This window comes from Macaca mulatta, chromosome 2, assembly GCF_049350105.2.
Source record: "Macaca mulatta isolate MMU2019108-1 chromosome 2, T2T-MMU8v2.0, whole genome shotgun sequence".
NCBI classification, from domain to species: Eukaryota; Metazoa; Chordata; class Mammalia; order Primates; family Cercopithecidae; genus Macaca; species Macaca mulatta.
In genome coordinates this window covers 58998790-59018271 of record NC_133407.1, presented here as the reverse complement: position 1 = coordinate 59018271, position 19482 = coordinate 58998790, and the positions used below count along the sequence as shown (strand labels likewise).

Genomic DNA, 19482 nt, shown 5'->3' with positions numbered 1-19482 from the left:
CTAGGCTGGAGTGCAATGGTGCGATCTCAGCTCACCACGACCTCTGCCTCCCAGGTTCAAGAGCTCCTCCTGCCTCAGCCTCCCAAGTAGCTGGGATTACAGGCATGCGCCACCATGCCCAGCTAATTTCATATTTTTAGTAGGGACGGGGCTTCTCCATGTCTGTCAGGCTAGTCTTGAACTCTCGACCTCATGTGATCCACGTGCCTCGGCCTTTCAAAGTCCTGGGATTACAGGTGTGAGCCACTGTGCCTGGCTGGCCAATAGATTATTAAGTGGGCAATTAGTGGGTCAATGAATGTGATATGATTGCTGAATTGCTTTTCAAAAGGTTATGCTAGTTTATACTGTCTGCAGCAATATATAAAGAGGTATTTCAATTACAAAGTCTATAATACTGTTTTCTCCTTTTAAAATTCTCCCCAGTAACATCTCTCCTAATTTTTAATACTACAGATTAATTTTCTTTCCTTTTGAATTATATGTTTTTTTGTTTTTTGTTTTTTTTGTTTTTTGTTTTTTTTTTTTTGAGACGGAGTCTCGCTGTGTCGCCCAGGCTGGAGTGCAGTGGCGCGATCTCGGCTCACTGCAAGCTCCGCCTCCCGGGTTCACGCCATTCTCCCGCCTCAGCCTCCGAGTAGCTGGGACTACAGGCGCCCGCCACCACGCCCGGCTAGTTTTTTGTATTTTTAGTAGAGACGGGGTTTCACCATGTTAGCCAGGATGGTCTCGATCTCCTGACCTCGTGATCCACCCGCCTCGGCCTCCCAAAGTGCTGGGATTACAGGCTTGAGCCACCGCGCCCGGCCTGAATTATATGTTAATGGACTATACAATATGTATTTTTATGTTGGATGCATATGTTCTTTTGCTCAATGTTCTATTTGTGCAATTTATCCATATTTTTATTTATAGCAGTAGTTTGTTGATCTCATTACTGTATAGTATTCATTTGTATGAATATGCCACAATTTATCCATTCTATCAACAGGTTTTTAGAGCTATTATGAGTAGTGTTTCTACAAAGATTCACATATGTGACTTTTGGTGAAGATAGGTGCACATTTCTGATTGGTAAATATATAGGAATAGAATTGCTGGTTCATGTAAAATGCATAGTATTATGTACTGCCAAATAGTTTTCCCAAGTTGTTGTTCCAATTTTCCCTACCATCAGCAGTGTAAGAGAGTTCTGATTGTTTCACATCCTTGAAAACACATATATTATCTTTTTTTTTTTTTTTTTGAAACGGAGTCTTGCTCTGTCCCCCAGGCTGGAGTGCAGTGGTGCAATCTCGGCTCACTGCAAGCTCCGCCTCCTGGGTTCACACCATTCTTCTGCCTCAGCCTCCCAGTAGCTGGGACTATAGGCGCCTACCACCACGCCCGGCTAATTTTGTGTATTTTTATTTTTATTTTTATTTTTATTTTTATTTTTATTTTTATTTTTTTTTTTGAGACGGAGTCTCGCTGTGTCACCCAGGCTGGAGTGCAGTGGCGCAATCTCGGCTCACTGCAAGCTCCGCCTCCCGGGTTTACGCCATTCTCCTGCCTCAGCCTCCGAGTAGCTGGGACTACAGGCGCCCGCCACCACGCCCGGCTAGTTTTTTGTATTTTTAGTAGAGACGGGGTTTCACCATGTTAGCCAGGATGGTCTCGATCTCCTGACTTCGTGATCCACCCGCCTCGGCCTCCCAAAGTACTGGGATTACAGGCTTGAGCCACCGCGCCCGGCCTTGTGTATTTTTAGTAGAGACAGGGTTTTACCATGTTAGCCAGGATGGTCTCGATCTCCTGACTGTGTGATCTGCCTGCCTTGGCCTCCCAAAGTGCTGGGATTACAGGTGTGAACCACCGCGCCCGGCCTATATTATCTTTTTAATTTTAGCCTTTCTGGTGGTTGTGTAATGCCATCTTGTTATTGCCATATTTTGAATTTCCCTAATGACAAAAGAAATGGAGCATCTTTTGATGTGATTATTGACCATTTGAATATCCAAAGTTGCCCTTTTCTGTAAATGTGTAAAGTTTTTGTTTCTGTTTAGATTTCATTTTTTGAGATGAGGTCTCTGTCACCTAGGCTGGAGTGCAGTGGCACCATCACAGCTCATTGCAGGCCTGACTCCTGGGCTCAAGTGATCCTCCCACCTCAGTCGCCCAAGTACAGGCATGTGCCACCACCATGCCCAGTGAATTAAATAAAATGTTTTTGTAGAGAAGAGTTCTTACTATGATGCCCAGACTGGTCTTGAGTTTCTGGGCTGAAGCAGTCCTCCCGCCTCATCCTCCCAAAGTGCTGTGCTTACAGGCATGAGCCACTGTGCCAAACCAAACTTTTTAAAATATATTTTGGATTTGAGTCTTTTATTAGATATATGTATTACAAATATCTTCTACTATATAACTTTTAAGACTTTTAACTTTTAACATTTTAAAAGTAAACATTGAAGTCAGTTTGTATATCTTATTTTTACAAAGAGAATGAATAAAATGTAAGTGAAGTTATTTTCTGTACTTAAGTGAAATATATGTTACCTTTAATTTTTTTATGGTGAAATTTGGCTCTATTCCAAGAAGTTACAGTGTATACTATTTATAATTTATTTATTTTTATTTTTTTTTAAAGACCAAGTCTCACTCTGTCACCAGGCTGGAGTGCCGTGGTGTGATCTCAGCTCACTGCAGCCTCCACCTCCCAGGTTCAAGCGACTCTCCTGCCTCAGCCTCCTGAGTGGCTGAGACTACAGGCGTGTACCACCACACCCAGCTAGTTTTTGTATTTTTAGTAGAGATAGAGTTTCACCATGTTGGCCAGGGTAGTCTCAAATCTCCTGACCTCATATCTGCCCACCTTGGCCTCCCAAAGTGCTGGAATTACAAGCATGAGCCCCCGTGCCTGGCCTTATTATTATTATTATTATTTAAATATTTGTGTGATATTGAAGTGGCCTCGTGGTCTAGGGTAGTACCTGAGATTTGTTGTCTCACAGCCACAGAGATCAAGGACGTGGGCACACAAAGAGTGAGGTTAACAGCAGAAGTTTAGTAGGCGAGAGAAAGAGAATAGCTCTGTGGTACAGAGAGGTGTCCTGGAAAAATGTGTTGCCAGATCTGTGGTGAAATACAAGAGGTTTTATAGATGAGCTAGTGGGGAGGCGGTGTCTGATTTAAACAGGGCCTGAAAAACTGGTAAGGTCCAGGTGCACCATTTACACAGGGCACGAATTTCTGGCAGCCCCCACCCTAATTTTTTATTATGCAGGTGAGTTCTCTGCCTGAGCTGCACCATGTTGCCGATTTCTTTTTTACGGTACACATGCTAACAAAAAAGAAAAGATGGAGCTTTCATGGTGGACATGCCTCCCAGGTAGCCCTTTTCTGTTGGTGCAGCTGCTGGCATTCCCCCATGCAAGCTTCCAGCTTGCTTATCTATGTTTGCGACTCAAGTCGCTCTTTGTTAGAAAAGAGATGATTTGGGGAGCTACTTTTTGTTAGAAGGGAAGCTTTGCCGAGGATTCTTTTGCCCTCACTATCTGCCTAAATAATTTCTTTCTGCTTACTGTATTGATATAATTTCACACTTTTTGAAAATGTGTTGGTAGAACTCCTTTATATCCTTTATCCAGATTATCTAATTATTAACATTTAGCTCCACTTTCCTTATTCTGTAGATTTTCTCTTTCTATGTATATCCATTACATATGTCTTCTGAAATACTTTAATTTATACACATTGTGCACTTTTATCCATAAGTACCTTAAGTATGTATTTCCTAAGAACAAGTTTTCTGCTTACAAAACCACAACTCAATATCGGGAAATTTTAAAGTGATATAATATTATTATCTAATTATAGTCCATATCCAAATTTTACATAATAGCAATCTTCATAACTTTACTTTTTTCTGGTTGGGGATCTAATCTAGGATCACACATTGGATTCAGTTGGTATGACCTTTCATTGTCCTTAATATCCTTGACATTTTTGAAGAATGCAGGCCAATTATTCTGTAGAATGGGCTTCTAGTTACATTTCTCCCATGTTTCTTCTTGTTTGGGTTGAGGTTATACAGGTATATAAGGCAGGAAGATCAAAGAAGTAATGTTTTGATGTCTGCAGGGAATTATATTGAAAGCCATATTATGTCTCTTTATCCCTTTAACTGTTGTTTTTAACTTTAATTGCTTTTCTAATCTATTGTAAAAGTACTATTTTTTCTTTTGTAATTAAAAACTGACTCATGGGGAGATACTTTGAGGCTATCTAAATAATCTTAATTTAATTCTTATTCTTTTTTTGTGCTGTTTTTAAGGATTAATCTAACTATACTTTATCACTCTCATTTTATTCAATCTCTCAGATATGTTTTCTCAGAATTACTTTTGAAACATTAAGATGAACTTTGGAAATTTTATTATGGTCAGTCAGAAATCATTAAAAATGTATATATATATATGGCATCATTTTAACCAGATTTATTTGGGTCAATTAAAGGCTTAAGTTCTTTTAAACCTAAAACTTACAAATCAGTAAATTTGGATTTTTGACCTTGTTTACTATAACAGATTGGACTTTTTGAAGTGGAAATTTAATTGTATTTATAGCCATCTACAACCCCTACCAGTACTGAATTTTCAGTTGTTTTCACTTGATATTATTAGAAAACCAAAAGGCAAAATGTACCTTGTATAACTTGATTGTTGTACCAGGTATAATAATATGATGCTCACTTGTCACTGTCATGAGTCAGTAATAAAATTGAGGTTCTTGAAGAACTTACATATGAATGGAGGAAAATATTTCATAAGTCACGAATTAAAATGCTTTTTTGTTTTTATATTGCAGATTGGTTTTTCAGCAGCAGATGCTGTAACAGGACTGAAATTGGTAGAAGAGGGAGTACCCAAAGAACATTTAGCCTTATTGGCAGTTCCAATGGTTCCTTTGCAGATAATACTGCCTCTGATTATCAGCAAATACACTGCAGGTCCCCAGCCATTAAACACATTTTACAAAGCCATGCCCTACAGGTAAAAATGAAATAAAACCTTACTAAATAAGAAAGGGTAAAATGAGGAACATTCATCAATATCACTAATATCTGAGTGTAGAATTATATATATGGAAAAAGGTTTGAAAAGTATCTTTTTTCAATATTATTTATATGCGCTTTTATCTTTTTAACCTCCTAACAGGTTTAGATTCAGCTTCTTTCATATGGTAGGCAAACGGATTTCTGTTTTTGTTGTTGTTGTTATTTAAGCTAAAATGGAAGTCAACTCAATGTTTCTTTCTCTATAGATTATTGCTTGGGTTAGAATATGCCCTACTGGTTTGGTGGACTCCTAAAGTAGAACATCAAGGGGGATTCCCTATATATTACTATATCATAGTCCTGCTGAGTTATGCTTTACATCAGGTAAGCTTGTGGTTTTCTCAGGAAATAAACTGTTCTGTGTAAAATAAAGAAGACAGCTTTATACAGTTGCCTTAACATAATGGTAATAAATTTTAAGATTTAAGCATGAATCTGACACTGAAGAAATTATTGATGGTGGGCTTTAAACCTTATGACTTTTCACTTAATGAGTTCGGTTCATAGAAAGAGACTTTCTTTTTTGTTTTTTTTTCCAAGATAAAGTCTTGCTCTGTCACCCAGGCTGGAGTGCAGTGGTGCAATCTTGGCTCACTGCAACCTCCACATCCCAGGTTCAAGCGATTCTCCTGACTCAGCCTCCTGAGTAGCTAGGATTACGGGCACGTGCAACCACGCCTGGCTAATTTTTGTATTTTTAGTAGAGATAGGGTTCCACTATATTGGCCAGGCTGGTCTTGACTCCTGACCTTGTGATCCACCTGCCTCAGCCTCCCAAAGTGCTGGGAATACAGGCATGAGCCACTGCACCCAGCTGAAAGATTAAAAAAAAATGTATTCAACAAGTATTTGTTACATTTTAGAATTGATTCCAAAGCCAGCAAATTCTACTCTTGTTAAGTATTTCTCAGTTTATCCCTAGCTTTCAGTTCATTCTTTCTTGAATTCCTAAAATCTTTTCTTTCTGAAAGTATTGAGAAATAGTAGAGGGCCCTAGTTTCTGGCTTAGCTTCTGCCTCTTTTTTTTTTTTTTTTTTTTTTTTTTTTTGAGACAGAGTCTGGTTTGCTTGCCCACTGCCCACGCCCTGCTAATTATCTGTATTTTTAGTAGAGACAGGGTTTCACCATATTGGCCAGGCTGGTATTGAATTACTGACCTCAAGTGATCCGCCCACCTTGGCCTCCCAAAGTGCTGGGATTACAGGCGTGAGCCACCATGCCTGGCCCTGGCTTAGCTTCTATATTGAAAGTTACGACTTATTCTTTATGATTTTGAAAGCTGTGTCAAGCTGCTTTTTCTTTCTTTCTTAAATATGTTTGTAATCCCTAAAAGAAGGAATCCCCACTTTGCTCTAGCCTAAGCTGCTGTTGCAGAATGAGACTTTTTTTTTTTTTTTTGAGACAGAGTTTCATTCTTGTTGCCCAGGCTGGGGTGCAATGGTACGATCTTGGCTCACTGCAACCTCTGCCTCCAGGATTCAAGCAGTTCTTCTGCCTTAGCCTTCCAAGTAGCTGGAATTACAGGCATGTGCCACCATGCCTGGCTCATTTTGTATTTTTTTAGTAGAGACAGGGTTTCTCCATATTGGTTAGGCTGGTCTAGAACTACCGACCTCAGGTGATCCACCCGCCTCAACCTTCCAAAGTGCTGGGATTACAGGCGTGAGCCACTGTGCACAGCCCAGAATGGGATTTTTTTGTTCTGGATGCAAGTGACTCAAGTAAATGGCAAAGGCCCAGAAATAACCTTTGGGACTTAACTGCAGTTATTGCTAATGCGTATTTCTGAGTCACTTTGGATTTTTCTAGCTTACATCCTTTGAAAGTTATATTTGCTAATGTATTACTTAGTTTTTAACTGAAACCTAAAAATATGACTACCAGGTAATCTTAGTAGTTTTGTGCATACAGTAAATCATTTAGGAGAAATCCATAGTGGGTCATGTCTGACTAAATTCTATGCCTATAAAATTATTGAGGCCAGACTGCCAAATATAATTTTTTTTCTGTTTTGCACATGCTTAGTTAATGCTAGGCATGTAATAGAAGGTTGAAGAAGTGCTTTAACTAGTCAATGCTTTAGTATTTCTGTCAGTAGGTTATAGCCCAAAAACTATTTATTTAGCTTTGTATTTCATTTGAGAATTTCCTGAAGCATAGTCACTGAAACTGAGATAACCAGATGCTTTATGGGGGAAAAAAGGTACAAGGCCAAGTAAATTCGAGAAATGATGTATGACATAAGCCCTTTGTAAGTAGCGCCTTAATGAGTCCTTCAACACATTTTTTTTTTGAGACAGAGTCTCACTCTGTTGCCCAGGCTGGAGTGCAGTGGTACGATCTCGGCTCACTGTAATACCTCCACCTCCCGGGTTCAAGTGATTCTCCTGCCTCAGTCTCCCAAGTAGCTGGGATTACAGGTGAGCGCCACTGCACCCAGCTAATTTTTGTATTTTTAGTAGAGACGGGTTTTCACCACATTGGCCAGGCTGGTCTTGAACTCCTGACCTCAGATTATCCACCCACCTCGGCCTCCCAAAGTGCTGGGATTATAGGCGTGAGCCACTGCACCCAGCTTCTTCAACAATTACTAAGTGAACACCTATTCCCTGCCAGAAACCATTCTGAGTACTGAAATGTAAATGAATAAATCATGCCAAAATCCCTGCCCTCAAGGAGTTTATGTTGTAAAGATTTCAAAAGGCATACAATGAAATGAACCAATTTTGTGTAAGTTAATGTCTTTCAGTTTTATTTGGCTTTGGAACTCCTTTTTCTGTGAACACCTCCAAAAACAATATTCAAAGGAATACCATTATGGAAACACAGTTTGTTTCCATCTTTCTAAATTAAAGGTTATTTCTTGCCTTTTAAGTACTTTTTGCCTCTTAAGGATGTTTTTCTCCAGTTTGTCACATAAATTTTGAAATACTTTTCTTGTGTATATGTAGGAGAAAATATATATATTCCTATTTCTTTAAATATTTGAGTATTTATATGTGTAATAAATGCATACATATAAATACGTATATATACACATGTAATATGTGATATATATTTAGGTACAGTACAAATAGGAGGTTTTGCATTTTGCTGTGTGCATTATGCATCCTTTAATGCCACCTCATCTAACATTTTCTCTGTGGAGTCTTTCTTGACTACTTGTGCTATAATTAATCTCATTTATATTTATGCCCCAGTAACACAATGTGTGCACTTCTATTTACAATACTTCCTATATTTATAATTATTTATTCCCTATTTTCCAGCCTAGAATAAATTCTTCAGTGTCACAGAGGGACCAAGGTCACATCTTTGTATTGCTTTGATCTTAAAGCCTGGCCTATAGTAGGTGCTTGATGAGTATTTGTTGAATTGAGTTCAATAAATATCATGAAAATTAATTTTCAGGTTTATGATTTTGATGTTCTTAATTTAGACTGTAGCTTTATAAGCTTTATAATCATACTAAAGATGTTTTATGTTTTTCCTGTAGGTTACAGTGTACAGCATGTATGTTTCTATAATGGCTTTCAATGCAAAGGTTAGTGATCCACTTATTGGAGGAACATACATGACCCTTTTAAATACCGTGTCCAATCTGGGAGGAAACTGGCCTTCTACAGTAGCTCTTTGGCTTGTAGATCCCCTCACAGTAAAAGAGTGTGTAGGAGCATCAAACCAGAATTGTCGAACACCTGATGCTGTTGAGGTAAGTATGTTTTAATTTTAGATAACATTAAGCTAATACTAAGATATTAATATCTTTGTTTTGCTTCTAGAAGTACTATATCTTTTTTAAAAATCATATCTGTCCATAGGTTCTGGTATAGAAATCTACATATACTTTTTCTTTCACATCAAGGCTGAGGGTTATAATAATTCAAATCAGTAAGACTAGTCCTCTTAAAGGCGTTTCTCAGTAAAGGAGAGGTGATCTCTTTTTCCCCCACCTTGAGGATCACTATCCTACACAGCAGGCACTATATAAATGCATAATTAAGGCTGGGTGCAGTGGCTCACGCCTGTAATCTCAGCACTTTGGGAGGCTGAGGCCGGCAGATCACGAGGTAAGGAGATCGAGACCATCTTGGCTAACACGGTGAAACCCTGTCTCTACTAAAAATACAAAAAATTAGCGGGGCGTGGTGGTGGGCGCCTGTAGTCCCAGCTACTTGGGAGGCTGAGGCAGGAGAATGGCATGAACCCAGGAGGCGGAGGTTGCAGTGAACCGAGATCACGCCGCTGCACTCCAGCCTAGGTGACACAGCGAGACTCTGTCTCAAAAATAAATAAATAAATAAATGCATAATAATTAATAGCTTAAGTTTTGTAGTGATAGAAAAAGAGAATGTCCATTGGCTATCCATGTAACAGTTATAACTAAACCTGAATAGTGAGTAGTTTGTTGATAAATTCTTTCAAAATGATATTAGTCTACTTCTAGATTTGATGGACTGGAAATTTCTTCATATTTCTGAATGCGAAAGCTACATCATGAAAATAGATATTCAGGCCAGGTGCAGTGGCTCACACCTGTATTCTTAGCACTTTGGTAGGCTGAGGTGGGTGGATTGCTTGAGCTCAGGAGTTCAACACCAACTTGGACAACACGGTGAAACCCCATCTCTACTAAAATACAAAAAATTAGCCAGGCGTGGCAGTGTGTGCCTGTAGTCCCCAGCTACTCAGGAGGCTGAGGCAGGAGAATTGCAAAACTGGGAGGCAGAGGTTGCAGTGAGCTCAGATCGCACCACTGTACTCCAGCCTGGGTGACAGAACGAGACTCCGTCTCTAAAAAAAAAAAAAAAAAAAAGAAAATAGATATTTAGCTGGGTGTGGTGGCTCACACCTGTAATTCCAGCATTTTGAGAGGCTGAAGCAGGCAGATTACTTGAGCCCAGGAGTTCAAGACCACCCTGGGCAACATGGTGAAACACCATCTCTACAAAAAATATAGAAATTAACGGGACATGGTGGTGCATGCCTATGGTCTGAGCTACTCAGAAGGCTGAGGTGGGAGGATTGCTTGAACCCAGGAGCCAGAGATTGCAGTGAGCCATTATCACACCACTGCATTCCAGCTAGGGCAACAAGTGAGACTCTGCCTGAAAAAAGAAAATGAGTATTGTTTACAGCAAGAACTGAAAATTATTTTTAATCCTGTTAGTAGCATTAGAGAAATTAAGATACAGTAACATATTTTGTCATTGGAATTCAGTGAAATACTGAAATGTTTTAGGAAAAATATATTTTGATTAATTATTTATAAAGTAGAAGCATGTTAATTGCTAAATACTTCCATTTTGAAATTGTAGATTATTTATTATAGTTTTATTTTTACAGCTTTGCAGAAAACTGGGTGGCTCATGTGTTACAGCCCTGGATGGTTATTATGTGGAGTCCATTATTTGTGTTTTCATTGGATTTGGTTGGTGGTTCTTTCTTGGTCCAAAATTTAAAAAGTTACAGGATGAAGGATCAACTTCATGGAAATGCAAAAGGAACAATTAATATATACACTACTGGACGTTCTAGAAAGGTAATTTAGTTTAGTTTTAATTCGGAGAGCAATGATAATCAGTGCACAGGAATATAAAATATTATTTTAAACAGCAAAATTAATAATATAAAATGCCAAATGGTTGAAAAAATAGAAACCTCTCTGTATATTTGATCATATTTTTCTTTGCCTTGTCGATGTATTTAAAGTTTGCTTAAGGTCAGGAAATTCTAAAACAACTTTTCTGGCCTCGTTATTTGATTTATATCTTTTAAATTTACTGACCAAAGCATGTTTTAAGCTGCAATGCAGTAGTCATGGGTGGTAACCATGTAGTTAAGTATAGTTATTAGTACCTATCACTGCTGGATCTGTATTTAAAATTGTGGTACAATATATAAAATGGAGAAGAACTTGATATTCAGGTACTAACCACAACTAGTCTGACATTGTTGGCAGTTAAAATCTTATTTTGAATTGTAAATTAGTTAAATTTTATGTGGAATTTGCTGAGAAGAGAATATAGACTACTGAAATGTCATTTTAGTTATTTTTCTTATGACCATATTGTACAAATGAATCTGTGTTAAAAAGACTATTTTAAATGTATTTCCTGCTTTTGTAAGCATTAAAGATTTATAAGAAAATTATTCAAACTATTTTTTATAAAATGAAAGTTATGATTTTTAAACTTATTGATTACTCTTGTCCCTACCGCCTCTTTTTGGAAGATATTTTGATTCCTTATAAACTTTTACCCTAAGCTTACATATGTTTTCTGTCACAAGTGCTTCATGGCACACAGACAGCCAATGGAGGGGATCAAATTCAGTGTTGTATGTATGTTTATGGCAACATTTTGAAAATAAAAATTAAATGTTATTCTTCAAGTAGTTTTTTTTAATTGCTGAGAAAAAAAAAAACACAGTAAAGCTTTCTGATTAAGTAAAATTTAAATGGACAGTACCATAATTTAAAAAACTAATACTTTAAAGAGAGACACAAAGATATTTTGTGCCTTTGACAAATTAATAGTGGAAAAATGTTTCTTAATTAAGCACTTTACTAGTGAAAAAGATCTCACAATTTATGCCAAATCAGGTACTGTATTTTCATTTATTAACACATAACCTTTTGTTTGAATACTGTAATTTTCAGTGGACAGTTGCTATTCCAAGAAAATTAAGCTTTTGAGTACTTTAGTAATTCCCAGCATATTATATACACCGAGTGATAAGGTTCTTTGCATGTTTTGTGTTATGTATTACTCTGACTCTTTAGAGATTATATAAATCCTTCAAAAGTTAGAGGAAACAAGATAGTACATTATGAGTCTTAATTTTATCATTGTGGAACAATGTGTACTAACTCCTGATTATGTTAATTTTATAACATAGGTTGAATTTTAGAGTGGGGTTTTTATAAGTAATGGAGGATAAAATGGGTGGGAGAAGATGGCACACAGCACCTGAAGAAAGATGGGGCAGTGACCTCTAAAACTCATGCATTGCCATTGGAAAGCCTGTGTTGGGCATCGATGTCAGATCCTGAAGAATCACCTGGAAAAAATCCCATCCTAGAGGCAAGGAGACACCACCAAACCATACACTGCAGTACTTTGTCACATGGTTGTCCATTATCATGTATTAATAAAGAAAAAAACCCACTTAACTCTTACATATGAAATGTGTTTTGATTTTTAATTTTTGGATTAAGAAACTCAGATTGCCATAATAACCTTTTATTTCTTCCCATTTATATTATTACAAATTATACATACTTTCAAACATAGTTTTTTGTTGTTGTTATTTGTTTGTTTTTTCTTTTTTTTTTTTTTTTTTTTTTGAGACGGAGTCTAGCTCTGTTGCCCAGGCTGGAGTGCAGTGGCCAGATCTCAGCTCACTGCAAGCTCCGCCTCCTGGGTTTACGCCATTCTCCTGGCTCAGCCTCCCGAGTAGCTGGGACTACAGGCGCCTGCCACCTCGCCCGGCTAGTTTTTTGTATTTTTTAGTAGAGACGGGGTTTCACCGTGTTAACCAGGATGGTCTCGATCTCCTGACCTTGTGATCCGCCCGTCTCGGCCTCCCAAAGTGCTGGGATTACAGGCTTGAGCCACCGCGCCCGGCCATTGTTTTTTCTTTTTTAATTGAAACAGTCTCGCTCTGTTGTCCAAGCTGGAGTGCAGTGGTGCAATCTTGGCTCACTGCAACCTCCGCCTCCTGGGTTCAGGCAATTCTCCTGCCTCAGCCTCCTGAGTAGCTGGGACTACAGGCGCACATCACCACACCTGGCTAATTTTTGTATTTTTAGTAGAGATGGGATTTCACCACGTTGGCTAGTCTGAACTCCTGACCTCAAGTGTTTCACCACGTTGGCCAGTCTGAACTCCTGACCTCAGTCACTTGAACTCCTGACCTCAAGTGATCCACCTGCCTCAGCCTCCCAAAGTGCTGGGATTACAGGCATGAGCCACTGCACTCAGACTTCAAACATAGTTTTAATGTCAGTACATCTTTAATGACTTGAAGTTTTAAAACATTTTAAGCCTTTAAGGTGAAAGCCATTAATTAAGTTGTCCTAGAAATAAACACAAAAAATTATAGTTATTGGTAATTTGAATACATGTTTGTAATGCATGCCAAAATAACTTAATAGCTATGTACAACTGTGTTGCATACATTGATCACTAATGGCATGTAAAAATGATCTACCTACATCTGAGGATCTGTTTATTGTAAATCAGTAGTACTGAAAAATACCCTGTTTTTATGTGTGAGTGTTTTTCTTGATTGATTGATCCTGATAAATTAAACACTACCTTCAAGTATGGACTTCTAACTCCTGCAGTTAATGCATCATATGTTTACTGGCTAATATTAGATTGAACATTTTTCTCTTTCTGTCAGTATCTCCATATGCATATTGGTTGCCACATATATACATCTGAGTTTGAAAAGTTCTTCTGAGATTACCTAAAAGTAACACCACAGACTCCTTCCATTGTAAATATTTTATTTTATTATTATTATTACTATTTTTAGAGACATGGTCTCACTTTTGACCAAGCTGGAGTACAGTGATGCAATCATAGCTTACTGTCACCTCAAACTCCTAGGCTCAAGGGATCTTCCTTAGGCTGGGTGCTGTGGCTCATGCCTGTAATCACAACACTTTAGGAGGCCGAAGCAGGAGGATCACTTCAAGACCAACCTGGGCAATATAGTAAGAACACATCTTTACAACTTTTTTTTTTTTTTTTTAATTATCCAGGCATGGTGGTACACAGCAGTAGTCCCAGCTACTTGGAAGCTGAGGTGGGAGGGTTGCTTGAACCCAGGAGGTCAAGGCTTCAGTGAGCAGTGATTGTGCTACTGCACTCCTGTCTGGGTGACAGAGTGAGACCCTGTCTCAACAACAAAAAAGGATCTTTCCACCTCAGCTTCTCTGGTAGCTAGGACTATAGGCACACACCACTATGCCCAGCTAATAAAATAATAATTTTTTATAGAGGTGGTGTCCGCTGTATTTTCCAGGCTAGTCCCAAACTCATAGCTTCAAGCAATCTTCCTGCCTTGACCTCTCAAAATGCTGGGATTACAGGCGTAAGCCACTGTGCCCTGCCCTTGATAAATATTTTAATTTTGCCTGAGAAGTCATTAAAAAGTTTATTCAACACCTTAGGTTTCTCAAATTTTTAAAATATTAACCCTTTGAAATCTAAAGTAATTGTTGGATTTCACCCCTTTATTGCAAGGTTTTTTTAATCTAGGTGTCTGTGGGAAAAACCCCTGAATTGCTTGTGAAACTCTGGATATGTAATTTTTTTTTTCTTTTTCTGAGCAGAGTAAAATCTTGGATGGGCCATAATCCAAAAATCATGGTTTTGAAGGTGGACTGTACTGTGAGTCATAATCACAAATCTGAGGTAATAGTTGTAAAAGTGTTTAAAGCATCCTGAAAACAATGTTGAAAAAAAAACTATGATAAAAACTATAAAATCTCTGCATACGTTGTACTGTATTGAACTTGAAACTGAAGGAATTAGAGTAGATAAGACTTTAATGGTAGAAGAGAAACCATAAGGGTGAATTATATCCTACAAAAGAGAAATCTTAGTCATTTAACCTTTTTTTTCTGAGTGACTTTTATTTTGCCTTATTAACAGAAACCTGAGAAAGTCTGTTGCTTTGTATTAAATGGTTGAGACCATTATTTGATGTAAAAGCTGAAAATTTTATTTTTGTATTTTGGAGAATCCTGTGCTTCCAAGAAATTGAAAGAATGACTAAAGCTGTATACCACAGACCCTGCTAAAATGAAAGAAATAACTTGTTGGGGACATTCCATGCAGATTTCCAAAATGTATTTTACCTTATTATTAGAGAAAGAAAATAAACTTTTAAAATAATCTGATAACTAGCATTCATATATCTAATAAGCATTTTGGTTACAGAAGGGAAGGTGATACTGTACATTGTAACTGCTGAGACTTTTTTTTAACCAATGCCTTTAGTAGACAGCAAGGCACAATTATTTTCTCTTAGGGAGGATTTTGAATACCTATTGCAGGCTGGGCATGTGGCTTACGCCTGTAATCCTAACACTTTGGGAGGCCGAGGTGGGCGGATCACTTGAGGTCAGGAGTTTGAGACCAGCCTGGCCAACATGGTGAAACCCCGCCTCTACTAAAACAGCCAGGGGTGGTGGCACATGACTGTAATCCCAGCTACTAGGGAAGCTGAGGCAGGAGAATCGCTTGAGCCCGGGAGGCGGAGGTTGCAGTGAGCTGACATTGCGCCACTGCACTTCAGCCTGGGTGACAGAGCAAGACTGCATCTCAACAACAGACAAACAAACAAAAACAAAACAAAAAATACCTGTTGCAGACCATGTTCTTTTTACTTTATTATTATTGTTATTTTTTTGAGACGGAGTCTGGCTCTGTCGCCCAAGCTGGAGTGCAATGGTGCAATCTCGGCTCACTGCAACCTCCGCCTCCTGGGTTCAAGCGATTCTCCTGCCTCAGCCTCCCAAGTAGCTGGGACTGCAGATCTGCACCACTACGCCTGGCTTATTTTTGTATTTTTGGTAGAGATGGGGTTTTGCCATGTTGGCCAGGCTGATCTCAAAACTCCTGACCTTAGGTGATCTTCGCGCCTTGGCCTCTGAAAGTGCTGGGATTACAGGCGTGAGCCACCACGCCTGACTCTTTTTTACTTTAGATTGTATCTGCCTGATTTGACAATGCCACATTTTTTATGTAATCACCATTTGGTTTGAGACTGAGAGCTCTTTCATTTTCTACCAGTCAAACCACTATTAGAGTGGTTAGTCCCCCAATTTGTTAGCAAGGTAGAATCGGCATGGATAACTTATTTTCCTTCCTGGAATTCTGTTTTGGAGGAGGCAAGTCTTATAGCAGGGCAGACTAATTAATGTACTGAACTCATTCCCTCCTGCTTAAGTGAATAAAAACTTTTATTTGACTATGGATTATAAAGATTGCCTTTAAGGTGCCTTGTTTATTTTGGGGAAGGAGAATGGATATTTTGTAGGAGAAAAAGACTTTATATAGTAAATGAAAAGTGTATGGGCTGGGTGTAGTGGCTCATACCTTTAATCCCAACACTTTGGGATGCCAAGGTAGGAGGATTGCTTGAGCTCAGGAGTTTGAGACCAAGGAGACCGCATCTCTATTTTTAATTAAAAAAAAAAAAAAGAAAAAAAAAATTCTATGACTTATCACCTTTACTCTAAAAAAATTTTGCCCGAATGTATAATGAAAGAGATCATATTTAAATATCAGCAATATTAATTTGCATAGCTCAAATGAAGTCTTGAATCATTTAGAAAAAGGTTGCTACAGTTTAATAGTTTTTTTATTGTCAATATAGACAATATAACTTTATAACACTTTTGTGTGAAGAATAATGATTAAATGTCATGACTAAAATGCACAAGGTACAGCAGGTATAATCCTTAAGAATTATCTTAAATTTCTTTTGTTTTTTTTTTTGAGATGGAGTCTTGCTCTGTCGTCCAGGCTGGAGTGCAGTGGCATGATCTTGAGGGCTCCCTGCAACCTCTGCCTGCCGGGTTCAAGTGATTCTTCTGCCTCAGCCTCTCCATTAGTTGGGATTACAGGTGCCTGCCACCATGCCTGGCTACTTTTTTAGTATAGTAGAGATGGGGTTTCACCATGTTGGTCAGGCTGGTCTCAAACTCCTGACGTCGTGATCCACCGACCTCGGCATCCCAAAGTGCTGGGATTACAGGTATGAGCCACTGCATCCGGCGGGAATTATCTTAAGTTTCTAAAATTTAATACCCTAGTCAGCTACAATTAATCAGTCACTAATATAAATATTAAAGCCTATGCTTATTTTCCTTGAAATGATCTTAAATGTTGGAAAAGTTTCATTTTATAGTCAGAGCTAGTGAAATTGAAATTTTTTTATCACCTGCCCCTATAAAATTAGAGAAATATAAGATTGGAAAAAAAATTGATAGAAAGTGGCATATTTGAACCAGGCGTGTTGGCTCACACCTGTAATCCAATTAGTTTGGGAGGCTCAGGAGAATTGCTTGAGGTCAGGTGTTTGAGACCAGCCTGGCCAACATGGTGAAACCCTGTCTCTACTGAAAATACAGAAATTAGCTGGGCATAGTGGTGGGCTCTTGTAATCCCATCTACTCGGGAGGCTGAGGCAGGAGAATCGGTTGAACCCGGGAGAGGGAAGTTGCAGTGAGCTGAGATTGCGCCACTATTCTCCAGCCTGGTCAATAGAGCGAGTCGCAGGCCAGGCGTGGTAGCTCACGTCTGTAATCCCAGCACTTTGGGAGGCCAAGGCAGGCAGATCACCTGAGGTGAGGAGTTCGAGACCAGCCTGACCCACATGGAGAAACCCCATCTCTACTAAAAATACAAAATTAGCCAGGCGTGGTGGCCCATGCCTGTAATCCCATCTACTCGGGGAGGCTGAGGCAGGAGAATCTCTTGAACCCGTGAGGTGGGGGTTGTGGTGAGCCGAGATTGTGCCATCGCACTCCAGCCTGGGCACAAGAATGAAACTCCATCTCAAAAAAAAAAAAAAAAAGAAAGTGGCATATTTGGTAAATTGATAAATTACCACTGTCATATTATATTGGTGAGTCTATATCTATTGTTCCCATATATTGCCTTTGCAAGAATTAGTGTAAAATTGGAAAAAATACTCAATGTTGAGAGCTGTCATTGTTGAGATCTTTATGAAATTATTGTGCCCGTGTTCAGGTTTGAATTAAAAATACACAGCACACAATCATTTCTGTTACCACTTTTGGAATATCTAGCATTAGCTTTGATAGTTTTGTATTGTGTGTTTTGAGTATATCTGAACTGGTAGTTATATTTGTTAAAAGATGTGTGTTAGGCCGGGCGCGGTGGCTCATGCCTGTAATCCCAGCACTTTGGGAGGCTGAGATGGGCGGATCACGAGGTCAGGAGATCGAGACCATCCTGGCGAACACGATGAAACCCCATCTCTACTAAGAAATACAAAAAACTAGCCGGGCGAGGTGGCGGGCGCCTGTAGTCCCAGCTACTTGGGAGGCTGAGACCGGAGAATGGCGTGAACCCGGGAGGCGGAGCTTGCAGTGAGCTGAGATCCGGCCACTGCACTCCAGCCTGGGCTACAGAGCAAGACTCCGTCTCAAAAAAAAAAAAAAAAAAAAAAAAAAAAAAGATGTGTGTTAAACCTTAATATTTATGCAGTGTTTAAGTATTTGAAATATATTTGAAATATCTTTTAGATAAATGGTTATTTAATTGCTCAAAGTGATTCTCTAAAAAATAAAATATTAATGAAATATCTTGTTTTCATTTGTATTAAGTAGTAGCTAAATTTACTTTCAAATTAGTCATGTTAACATTACAGTAGATTGGCATAATTAGAACCAACTGCAGTAATTTCAAGTAACTTACACTTACAAATCTTTTGTTTTCTTTTTTTTTTTTTAAGACATTTATTCAGCGTCACGATCGGACTATTACATTTAGCAATCAACAGCATGGGTGCAAAAAAAAAAAGAAATCTACATTAAAACCCTTTGTTGGAATGCTTTACACTTTCCACAGAACAGAAACTAAAATAACCTGTTACGCAATTAGTCACAAATACAGTCCTTGAGTTTTTTGCCCATGCACATGAGTATTTGTCTAAAACATGTCTTCTTTGTAGCAGCTAGGCCCTGCCACCACCGTGTTTGGCTGAATTCACAAATCTGTTGTAACCTGTAGCTTCCCCGTCACTTCTCTGGCTCTCCTGTCCTGCAAAGCTTTGTTTCCTAATTAAAATCTTCTGTGACTGCCATAGCTGGAGTGCAGTGGCTTGATCTCTGCTCACTGTAACCTCTGCCTCCTAAGTTCAAGCAATTCTCCTTCCTCAGCCTCCCAAGTAGCTGGGATTATAGGTGCCGGCCACCACACCCAGCTAATTTTGTATTTTTAGTAGAGATGGGGTTTCACCATATTGGCCAGACTGGACTTGAACTCTTGACTTCAAATGATCCTCCTGTCTTGGCCTCCCAAAGTGCTGGGATTACAGGCGTGAGCCACTGTGCCCAGTCTGAAGCCTCTCTTCTTCATTTGGAAACAGCCACTTTCTCGCTGTGTCCTCACATAACTCTTCCTCTGTGTGCATTCGTCTTTGTTATTTCCTCCAGTTCTGTGGTCTCGGGGGCCTACCCTTATAAGCTCACTTAGCCTTAATTATCCCCAGAAAGATCCTAATTCCAAATATAGTAATTGGGTGTTTAGGGCTTTAACACATACATTTTGAGGAGCACAGTTCATTCCCTTACACAGAGATACTTCTCTAGTATGCTCATTTCAAGGGGCGATGAG

General features: G+C 38.9%; 1 protein-coding gene across 4 annotated transcripts in view; it reads left to right on the top strand.

The window, feature by feature from the left end:
- The window catches only part of SLC33A1 (solute carrier family 33 member 1), a 33677-nt gene extending 14728 nt beyond the window's left edge, over positions 1 to 18949 (top strand). The window contains exons 3-8 of one of the 4 annotated variants that reach the window (XR_013413611.1): positions 4846 to 5030; positions 5302 to 5419; positions 8592 to 8807; positions 10442 to 10637; positions 14442 to 14523; positions 18599 to 18949. Coding sequence is in view for 3 of the 4 variants with exons in the window: in XM_015131861.3 (XP_014987347.1) it covers positions 4846 to 5030; positions 5302 to 5419; positions 8592 to 8807; positions 10442 to 10609 (687 nt within the window). In the remaining variant the exon portion in view is untranslated. Of the gene's footprint in view, positions 1 to 4845; positions 5031 to 5301; positions 5420 to 8591; positions 8808 to 10441; positions 12276 to 14441; positions 14524 to 18598 lie in introns of those variants that run through there. The other 3 variants (XM_015131861.3, XM_015131860.3, XM_028843802.2) reach the window with 3 other exon arrangements.
- Positions 18950 to 19482: the final 533 nt, after the last annotated feature.